This window comes from Micropterus dolomieu, linkage group LG02, assembly GCF_021292245.1.
Source record: "Micropterus dolomieu isolate WLL.071019.BEF.003 ecotype Adirondacks linkage group LG02, ASM2129224v1, whole genome shotgun sequence".
NCBI classification, from domain to species: Eukaryota; Metazoa; Chordata; class Actinopteri; order Centrarchiformes; family Centrarchidae; genus Micropterus; species Micropterus dolomieu.
In genome coordinates, this window is record NC_060151.1 from 7,319,674 (window position 1) to 7,330,643 (window position 10,970).

At 40.2% G+C, this 10,970-nt stretch overlaps 1 protein-coding gene across 3 annotated transcripts in view; it reads left to right on the plus strand.

The window, feature by feature from the left end:
- LOC123984899 (serine/threonine-protein kinase N1-like) overlaps positions 1-10,970 on the plus strand; it is a 40,195-nt gene extending 29,225 nt beyond the window's left edge. For all 3 annotated transcript variants that reach the window (XM_046072155.1, XM_046072147.1, XM_046072138.1), the window contains exons 9-22: positions 1,856-1,999; positions 2,260-2,335; positions 3,061-3,202; positions 3,824-3,914; positions 5,631-5,722; positions 6,115-6,187; positions 7,165-7,256; positions 7,385-7,561; positions 7,725-7,787; positions 7,894-7,970; positions 8,142-8,284; positions 9,491-9,598; positions 9,739-9,819; positions 9,895-10,970. In XM_046072155.1, the coding sequence (XP_045928111.1) occupies positions 1,856-1,999; positions 2,260-2,335; positions 3,061-3,202; positions 3,824-3,914; positions 5,631-5,722; positions 6,115-6,187; positions 7,165-7,256; positions 7,385-7,561; positions 7,725-7,787; positions 7,894-7,970; positions 8,142-8,284; positions 9,491-9,598; positions 9,739-9,819; positions 9,895-10,098 (1,563 nt within the window). In that variant the 3' untranslated portion in view covers positions 10,099-10,970. The remainder of the gene's footprint in view (positions 1-1,855; positions 2,000-2,259; positions 2,336-3,060; positions 3,203-3,823; positions 3,915-5,630; positions 5,723-6,114; positions 6,188-7,164; positions 7,257-7,384; positions 7,562-7,724; positions 7,788-7,893; positions 7,971-8,141; positions 8,285-9,490; positions 9,599-9,738; positions 9,820-9,894) is intronic.

Sequence of the window (10,970 nt, forward strand, 5' to 3'; positions counted from 1 at the left end):
TTTATTTTGAACAGGCGCCTTTCCGACGAATCAGAACTTTTATCTTTTAGCTCATTTAAACAAATGATTTCACTCAACATTAGCTTAGGCGTAAAGAAGCACATTTCTGATATTAATTTGAAACAATTCAGAGCCAAGGATCGCTTTTCTTCCGTCACGCATTTCCAGGATTGTAGCTCTGGATGAAATAGCAGTGCCTCTTTCTGTGGTTGTTTTACAGCGGAGGTGAGCGCAGTGCTGAAGCTGGAGAACACAGTGGTTGGTCAGACAGCTTGGAAAACAGTTGGAGAGCAGGCCTGGGACCAGACCTTCACTGTAGAGCTGGAGAGAGTAAGACACACAGCACTCTTTCTCTTACAGTGTCCTTTCACTCTGGTGTTATTGCACCAGTCGCTAAAGAACAGGTGCTACATGTATCATCATTTTTGTTTTGTTTTTTGCCAGTTTTCAGGGGAAAAAATCCTGAATGTTTTCAAATGAGCAGATCAGTTCAAACTGATTTTTACCTACATTCATGTCCCCACTAGGGTTGGATCCGAATGTTCAAATATTCGAACGCTGGGTACACATTTGACTTTCAATTTTGAAATTTGAATATTGAGGGTATTTTTTTGCATGCCTGACCTCTGCACACAGCAGTTCACATCAAAGGGAAAACAACACAAAGTTCTCAATGTTGGGAGGACTTTAAACTGAGTGATGACAGCAGTAGAGTGGCAGTTATGGCGTTTATTAATTTTATAATTGCTTAATTTCACTACAGATCAAAACAGTGAAATTTCCTAAATTTTAAAAGGAATCAGTAAACTGTAGGCTACAACAAAGAAAAAAACTACACAATGAACACATTTAAATAATTATGTGATAAAAGTTAAAAGTGAATTTTGCATAATGTGTTGTTTAGTTCCGCTACTCCCTGGACCCCCACCCGGCTAAATTATTCCTGTATTCTGCTCTGGACCTGCTCGAATAAGACTCTCTCACTCTGGACTCTATGCTATGGTTCCCCCTGCTCTGTCCAGCAGCCACCAACCTGGTTCGGCACGCATCTATTTTCACTCTACCTCGCTCTTCCCCGTCTCAATATCCGATCCCTTTAACCCCGCAATAAATATTCCTCTTTTATGTAACTCCTCCCTTTTTTGTCCTGCACCTGGGTCTGCCAGCCTTGCCATAACAAAGTTCAACACTAAGTTTTGGTAGTAACCACTTAGTTAGCCTAGCTATGAGTATAAATAAACGGAGCGCTCTCTCTCTGTTTTTCTCTCTTGCACACACGCACACACAGACAGACTTACACACCCATGCCCGCTGTTTGTCTATCTCTCCCCCATCCTCCCTCATACGGCAGAACTTCTTGGGCATTTATCTTATCTTATCTTCTGCTGTTCTGTTTCAGCTCACTGTTGCTGCTTCTTCTTCTTTCATTGGACACTGCAATATTTGAAAGTGATCCACTTCGGAAAAACGTTTTAGACACATTTTCGTATAAACGATCTCTCTCAACTATTGCAGGAAACAGTGGCTGTTGCTGAAAAACTTCTGACCATGAGTATTATCAAAAATGGGATTTGATTTCTTGAAAGTCTTAAGGGGTTAAAATTTTAAACTACACACTGTTTTCGTTTCAAATGGTATTTTCAAAATTAGATTTAAGTTATTCAAAACAAACCTGGACATATTGCTACATTTTAAAGGTCTAAACTGTCGATAACAAGCCCTTGTATTTCTAACTCTAGAGTGTCTTTTAGGTTCTTACATCTGGAACCGTGAAAGAGAATAACAGACTTAGTTTTAGAATCCACAAAATTCAAACTGGACCAGCGATCAGACGTTCAGATGTTTGTGTGCTCAGTCCAGGGAGATGGAGATAGCCGTGTACTGGAGAGATTACCGCTCCCTGTGCGCTCTGAAGTACCTGAAGCTGGAAGAGTTCCTGGACAACCAAAGACACAGAGTCCAGCTGGAACTGCAACCACAGGGGCTGCTGATGGCTGAGGTACAGGACACGCACCAAACAATAAACACACACACTGACACAGGACAGATAACCCAACATGAGCTTCATTCATCAACCATATAAACATGGCATGTGCATATGACTGGTCCTACACAGCTCCTTATTGCCTGTAATTTCATGAGACACACTTATATACACAGGTACTACAAAAAGACAATATGTCTGTTTTTTTAACCCAGACATACACTTACTGCACTGTACAGTTTGTTGTTTTTTAACCTATTGTTTTTTTGTTTTAGGTTATTTTCTTCAACCCAGTAATAGAGAGAGGCCGAAGACTCCAGAGGCAGAAGAAAGTCTTCTCTAAACAGCACGGTATGTTCAAGTGTACACACAGCCACTGAAATGAAAGTCTCTCATAAAGGAATAGAAACTTCAAAATCAAACTGTTTTTACAGAATGAGTAGTTCCAGTGTAGAGCCACTTAAATTGAACTTCATGAGTAAAATCGGTGGAATGCTCCTTTAAAGCAATTGAAAGTGAACAGATTGTGATACGGATAAATGTGGAATTTTAAATCAAATTAATTACATTAGTGTGTTTTAAACCGAAGTAGCACAAGTTTTAAAACAAATTGGGAATCACTAAGCTTTCACTTAAAAGTGATTGCTCTGCCACGGGACTCTTCAGGGAAAGGACACTTTTGTCAGTCAGCAAAACAAACACAAATGTGTGGCTGTAGATAAGCAAGGCACTGAAACCCACATTTCTCCTGAATAGTCTTTGCCAAATGTTCTGTAAAAATAAAAACTAATAGTGTAATATAGATCATTAATCCCAACATTGAGGTCAGGTAAAAGCATTTTTTAACAACTCAAATTATTACTTTTTTTCTGGTATTTTCTGGAACTGGGATTATACTGGGAGAAAACGCAAACCCAGCTACATGAGACCTTACTCAGAAGTTAGCATGCACGGATACTCTTTAGTTCCTATTTAAATAATACATAATATAAATAAATACAGTCATGAAAGCGTACTAGCCATTTTAGTGATTTACCTTCTATTTATCTAGTTATATTCCACCCTGTGTGTTTCAGGTAAAGCCTTCCTGCGTGCTCGTCAAATGAATGTGGACATCGCTACCTGGGTCCGCCTGCTGAGGAATGCCATCCCCAGTGGAAGCAACACAACTGCCTACACACCAAGTTTCACAAGCAACACACTTACACACAGCACAGGGTATGTCACCAGTGTGTGCCTGCTGCTTGGCAAAAAAGCTTGAAAATGGTTTAAATGTTTTTTTAGATTTTAAGTACAGATGTAGTATTTTTAATCATACATTCAGTTTTCTGTCAAGAAATGGTATTATGTTGGTGCTACACGTTGTCACCATCTTAGGCTTCTTTTTTTGTCCATTTAATTTCTAAATGATACTTCATGATAAAAAATGTATTCATTAATATTTTGAGCAGTTTTTAACCAATTATTGATGGACAGGCCTTAAATGAACTGTACTTTTGTTATCTGTGCTTTTTTTGTTGCGTAATTCAGTGAATATAAATGAAATGACATGTTTGTTTCAGGTTTGCATTCCTTCATTTCTGACATTAAATCAATGAACCTTATGAATAAATCCCACTATACTGAAGAGTAAACCAATTAAGTGGCCTTTCACCTGTTTTGGGGAAAAGTTGATTGAATTTCCTGAATATCTAAAATCAAATCCAGTAGCCTCATATTGTTTCAATAAATACTCATATATTGTTCATTAAGCATTACTTTTCTTTTTTCACACATTCACCGTTCACAGCGCTGAGTTACTCATTTGTGTTCTTTATTTTCTGTATGTGTGCTCTGCAGAGAGATCTCAGTGGAGAAGCTGAATCTGGACAGCGACTCTCCTCCCAAAGCTGAAATCAGGAGAGATGTGGTGGACGCACCCGCCCCCTTGGTGAGTGGATGGAGGCCAAAGAGGAAGGGAAGCAGACAGAGGATTTTCAGACGGGGGAAAGATGTGCATCTTTACACTATCGTGTTACTATTTTGCTCACTTCCTACCTGCAGCCTTTGGCCTGGAAACAGTGCTCTAGTCATAGGCCGCGGCACTGTGTGCTACACTGAAATCTAAGACAGGCAGAGCAGAAGCCTAACAAGAGAGAGAAAGGAGAGGATAAATAATTAGAGAAATGGAGAACTGAAAACTCTGAGAAAGCTTTAATGAGACATAATTGGATGAAGGGGAGCTTTAATTTGATCAAGGCCAAATCCGCGTTAGTTTCCCAGTGTGAAGAACACAATCTGCAGACGGTGATAATGTAGGAAAGAGGGACGCAGAGGTGGCATAAAGAGCACCATGAAGAGAGGAAGCACATGAGGGAGAGACAAAGAAGAGGGGTGGAGGAAATCTTGAGACGGTGCAGCTGACTTATAATTTAGGATAAAAGAAAAGACAAAACAGACGCACTAAAATAGTAATAATAATAAAACAGTTACTTTAAAACAACCTTTGGATCTACAATCAAAAGTAGATATATATATATTAAGATAATAATTAATTTACCCCATACACCTCCATGGATTATGTAACGTATGGGAGAGTAAATAAGCAACACTAAGGGTAGAATGAAGCTTGAATTAAAATGTCCTTAATTTTATATTTATGTGTTTGCTGTCACATCATTTATATTTAATATCACTTTAGCCCTTCCAGGCAGCCTTCCTATTTCACCATCACTTATCAAAGTTTGCTTTCTAAATTTGTTACATGATTACCAAAGATTAATTTAGTCTTGCTTAAATTCATATATGTGTGTGTATATGTGTGTGCGTGTGTGTGTGTGTGTGTATATATATAGATAGATAGATAGATAGATAGATATAGATATATATAATTTAATAAAAATATATAATTTCTTTTTTTACAACCGCATCCAAAAATAGTTTCAAATTCTTGCCATAACAAAATTTATTTGGGAAACCGTGCATATTTCACGTATGTATAAAATAAACAATAGTGGGCCTAACTCTGACCCTTGGGGAACCCCACAAGTAGTAAGCGGCATTTATTTTAAGTTAATATTATATAATAATATTGTAATATCTGAATGTAAGAGTTATTAACTCTCATGTTATCATACATTCTTTAATGTTTTTAATTAATTACATTCTGACAGTATTAACGTTACGTTGTGGACCTTGTGCAACATGCTTTGGCAATACAGTGCTCTGTTCTGCTCAAATCATTGCAATAAAGCAAATTTGAATTTCAGGGACCAGAGCGGCAGGCAGACACAGAATTAGACAAGCACAGAGAGACCCTGTGGCAGATGGTGTGTTCAACGGGGTTGAAGTATTATGGGATTAATTACTCTGCTGTTTTTTGGAGAACTAATTAGCAGTGAGAAAGGAGTAGAGAGGACAAGAAGAGGGGAGGAGTGAGGCGGTCAGCCAGCAGGGGATCTGTCAACTGGACATGATGAGCGAGCATCACTGTCTGTTTGTCTGTTGTGACTGAAGGTCACTACAGATGTCAGCAATCATTTTGTCCTCACTTCTCCCTCATTTTCTGTTACTGCCTTTATGGTGTTTTCCCTCTGTGTACTCTTTTTACTGGTTCTCATTTTCTCCTTTCCCTTCACCTTCTCTTTGTCTCTGTGGTGTTTCACAGGAACAGACACCGGTTATTGAGCCCCCATCCACGCCGGATGTTCCTGTTCACGAGCATCCAACCAGATCGCTGTCCCAGAACTCTTTACGCAGGTGCACAGACACACACACACACACACACACACACACACACACACATATTAAAACCACACTTGAGCATATCTTTTTGCAATATGGCCAACACAGCTAGACACCAGAAACACACCCCCACACACAATATGGTCCTGTGTTGCAACCTCTTTTTTTTTAGCACCTGGTTGCCAAGCCAAGTCATCATTAATGTGGATTACAGCATATGTCGCCCCAAATGTGAAACACTGAATAAACACTTCAGAGTCACATACTGAACAGCCTTTTCACCCTTTTCATAGAAAAACACAACATGGCAACAAGTGTTGTTAAACATATGAGGCATAAATATGACAGCATGTTATGTAATGTTGGGTTGCATGCACTGCCTATAATCTGCCTATAATCTCTCTTAGACCCACCACAGGCCCTCTTTGCCTGCAGGACTTCAAGCTGGTAGCAGTGCTCGGCAGGGGTCACTTTGGGAAGGTAATGAACAAAACCTGCACATCAACCTCTTCACAGTACCATAACTCTGCAATATATTTTATGGAATGAAAACATTTCTTTGGTATCCGTTTGACTAGTTTTATCCTCTAAAATATTTATAGCAAAATGTTCAATGTTCAAAAAATCAATATTTTATATTAATAATGGATCAAATTACTATGTGTTGTGTGAAAGCTGTAGTGTCAAAGCTACAGAGAAATATCACCCAACAGTTCTCCTCAGCTCTATAGAGCATTTTAGCAAGTTTCAGCTCATTTCCTGTCATCAACCGTGTCTCCAGCAGCAGCAGGCAGCTGTTGTTATTTAATGATACAAAGTGTTGCTGTGTGTTTTCTGGAGGTGATGAAGTGCCTGACTGAGTGGCCAAAAATATAAAGATAAAATTGTATTTCTTGGAAATTACTTCTGTAGCATTTCATAGCATTATACATCTCAGATTGATGAACACTTTAATTATTACGTTGCCACCTGACACTGTGGCAAAGCTTGGTGGTTAAAGTTAAACCAAACCAGAAAGAAATAAACTACTGAAATTTAATGGCATTATTGTTTAGGCTGGTAATTTTCAACATGTTTCTTATCAACAAATCCAATGAAAAGATCACAACCAATAATAAATTGATCCTACTAACAACAATGGCCTTTGTATTCAGTGTCTAATATCTCAGTGACATAGAGCTCCATTGTTGTCCAAAAACTATTAAAAACACATCAGTGAGCCGCACTGTAGCACCGGGTGCCATATTCCTTCATTGTCAAGAACACACACACTGTAGTTTTTCTTGAGTCAATTCCACATACACCGTCCAACTGGAGGAACCACTCAACTGGAGCACCTAAACGTTTACTAATCTGCAGTTGAAAGTAGTCCTCTGCAAATGCACTACTTTCCTCCTGTTTGAGGAATGTGCACATTGTGGGTTTTCTAGCAATAACTCACATGTAAATCTTTTCAGGTGTTGTTGTCGGAGTACAAAAAGACAGGCAGCCTTTACGCCATCAAAGCCCTGAAGAAGGGAGACATTGTTGCTAGGGATGAAGTTGAAAGGTAAGCGTAGTTTACGACACAGCAGAGGTTACCTCAACCAAGTCTCACCTACACGACAAAGCTAATTCACCTTATGATTACACCTCGTGCAGTAACTAATGCCTCACCCCCCCATTGTCTGTCTCCAGTCTGATGTGTGAGAAGCGGATTTTTGAGACGGTCAATGGCTCCCACCACCCCTTCCTGGTCAACCTGTTTGCATGTTTCCAGACACCCGAACATGTGTGTTTTGTCATGGAGTACACGGCGGGAGGAGACCTCATGATGCACATACATGCGGACGTCTTTTCCGAGCCACGTGCTGTGTGAGTTCTGCTGTTTGCGTGTGTGTGTGTGTTAAAGAGAAGAGACAGGGTATTTGTGTCTTCTTGCTCTATGTGTCTTTTGTCTGTGCACCATATGAGGCGTCAATATGCAGTAGCTTGTATGTTCAGTTCTCTGTCTTTCTGTCCGTTGTTTATCCAACAGGTTCTACTCAGGTTGTGTGGTCTTGGGACTGCAGTTTCTTCATGACCATAAGATTGTATATCGGTGAGTACTTGGATTGTCTCCATCTTTGCCCTCCACACACGGCATGTACTGCACAAGCGGGAGGCTCTCTCTTCACAGCATAACTCCCCTTCCTTTTCTTTGTCAGGGATCTTAAATTGGACAACTTGCTGCTAGACACAGAGGGTTTTGTGAAGATAGCAGACTTTGGGCTCTGTAAAGAAGGCGAGTGCCCATTATTTATTTATCATATTGTCCCTTTGCAAACCAGGTACATACATTAAAGAAAATTTGCTCCTACTTTACATCATTTGTTTGATTAGCATTGATATGTGTCTCATTACTCCCACTCTACTCTCACGTTTCATTTTCTCTTAACGTCTTTCTCTTACTAAGGCATGGGTTATGGGGACAGGACAAGTACATTCTGTGGGACACCTGAGTTTCTGGCCCCAGAGGTGCTGACAGACACATCATACACCAGAGCAGTCGACTGGTGGGGGCTCGGGGTACTCATCTATGAGATGCTGGTCGGGGAGGTAAGAACACAGCTTTATAGTCATTTTTTAAATTATTATTATCCATCAAAGATGCTAAAATGCATCTTAATCACACTTTAACTGAACTTTGGTTTTGTTGTTTAAAATTGAACAAACAAGATATAACGGATGATCTTGGGAATTTTAGAGGTGCGGATTTACCTTTTGAGCAGAGCCTTTTGGCTATCTATTTCCCCCTGCTCCCACTCTATATGCTAAGCTAAGCTAGTTGGCTGATGGCGGTAGCTTAATATTTACTGTACGGACATGAGAGTGGTATTGATCTTCTTATCAAACTCTCTGCAAGAAAGTGAGTAAGTGTATTCCTCAAAATGCCAGACTCTTCCTTTAAAGCCGAAAGAGAAGCTGAGGAACTTCTGATCTTCAGTAACAATCAGGAAGAGAGGGCCTTTTAGAGTGAATAGTGGAGTGAACAGTTGATAGAACAAATTTATTTTATTCTGTGAAGAGAGAAAGAAAACCATAGAACTAAATCTAATAATACAACTGGTGAGAGACGGACTCATAATCTTCGCCTCTCAGTTGTTAACAGCAATTATTTAATTATTCAACGATATGTGGCACTTATTATTTACATGTTAAATAATTACATGTACAGTAAATTTCTGTCATAATCTGTGGGAGTGCATGACACTTTAGAATTGATTTCATGATTACACTGAAGTGAAAACCTAAATTTTTTTTTCCGATATAAGGGAGCGCTGAAGATAATTACAAGGTTTTTAAGCCTTATGAAAAATGAATCCAACTTGGATCATGGTTTGAGTTGGGAACTCTCTGTAGACCTGCACGTGTTGCAGTGTACTGAGCTTAGAAGCAGAGCGGTGTGAGAGAATAGGGCAATAGTGATGGATGTGTTTTGGCGCCGGTACCCTTGATTTTAATAACTTTAATGTACTTGAAGTGTGCACTGTGCAACTGTATTATGTAGGAAAAAACAAGTATCGGATCAGGACTTGGTATCTCAAGAAGCTCTATATTGTTAAATGACTCGGATTGTGATTGGGGGCCAAAAAACTTGATCGGGACATCCCTACCCGTTTCCCCTAATGGAACACAAGCTCAGTCTTGCTGGTGCTAGACACTAGAAAGACTTGTAATGACTAAAAATAAAGACTACAATTAATTTGAGGCCCGGCATACTATGTAAGGCAATGCAGAATAATACGTGTCTGTTTCTTTTAGTCTCCGTTCCCAGGTGATGATGAGGAGGAGGTTTTTGACAGCATAGTGAATGATGAAGTGCGTTACCCTCGCTTCCTCTCCACTGAAGCCATCGGCATCATGAGAAGGGTAAGACTTCACTCACACAATTCTCCAATTTAATTTGACCTTCTTTTCTCTTTTGCTTGTAATGTGGGAAATGTGCAAATGTATGACATTACATATACATTTTACATTTTCAGTGTTGTTACTTTTTGTTTCGTTGCTAGTTGTTGAGAAGGAATCCTGAAAGACGACTGGGCTCTGGAGAAAAGGATGCTGAAGATGTCAAAAAGCAACCTTTCTTCAGGGTGAGTGCCTAGTTTTGAATCTTAACGTTACTGGGAGAGCATCATGATGAGAAACTGAATGTAAATGTCATTTAGGGTATGGACTGGGAGGCACTACTTCAGAGGAAAGTCCCGCCCCCGTTCGTCCCGAACATCGGAGGAAAAGAAGATGTCAGCAACTTTGACGTGGAGTTCACGGCCGAGCTTCCTGCCCTCACGCCGCCCCGCGAGCGCCGCACCCTCTCCCGCAAGGAACAGGACTATTTCAAGGATTTTGACTATGTCTCTGACCTCTGCTAGGGTCAGGGGTCACAGGATTATTAGCTGCCCACTGCCAGCCACAGACTCTGAAAGGAGAGTAAGAAGCGAAGGCTAACAGAGGAACTTGATGGCGATGAGAGGCGATGATCACTCTTACTCTGTCCTCTTTCTCTCTGTATGTGTGTGTTTCGCCATGGGACGGAGGACTGGCTGGGCCGAGTCGTGATGATAATGGAGGATAATCCAGATTATGTAACAAATGCAAGATGGGATGATGGATCCTGCTGTTTTCTCCTGCCCGGCAACACAGGGAAGCATAAAAAATAAAACATTCAGTATCGTACTGAAATGCTCAGAGAGCCTAAAAATCACAGTCAATAAGAGAAAAGTGATTATTCTGACAGGAAGCTGTTTGTCTCTCTTCTTCGTGCCCTTACTCTAGTCTCTTGTCCCTTTTATCTCTGCTGTTTGTTGCTGCTAAGTGTGTGTTTCTATGTGTACGGTGTCCCTGCTCCAGTCATTGAATGTATCCACAACAGCTGCGATCATGCACCACCTGTACATTAACACATGGGGGGGCCAGAGGAAAGAGAAAATGCTAGTGTTTTATGAGAGATGCTGCCTGTTGATTGTGTCAACAAAAAGCTGAGTATTATAGAGAGGGAGGGGAGCCCGGTACTGTTTATGTGTCTGTGCTCAACCTTACATAGGACACCTCTCCGTCGTCTTCTCTTTCCACTGTCTTACGGTGTAACACAGGTTTTTAACTACAATAATTTTTCAATGACAAAAAGCTTTTACAGATTGTGTTTTTGTGATTGTTTTAGTCCCTCCCCTCATCTGTGTTGCCTCCTCTGTCATTTGCTGGTGAAATGTGTTGGAACTGTGACTCAGTAAAGATGTGAACCCAA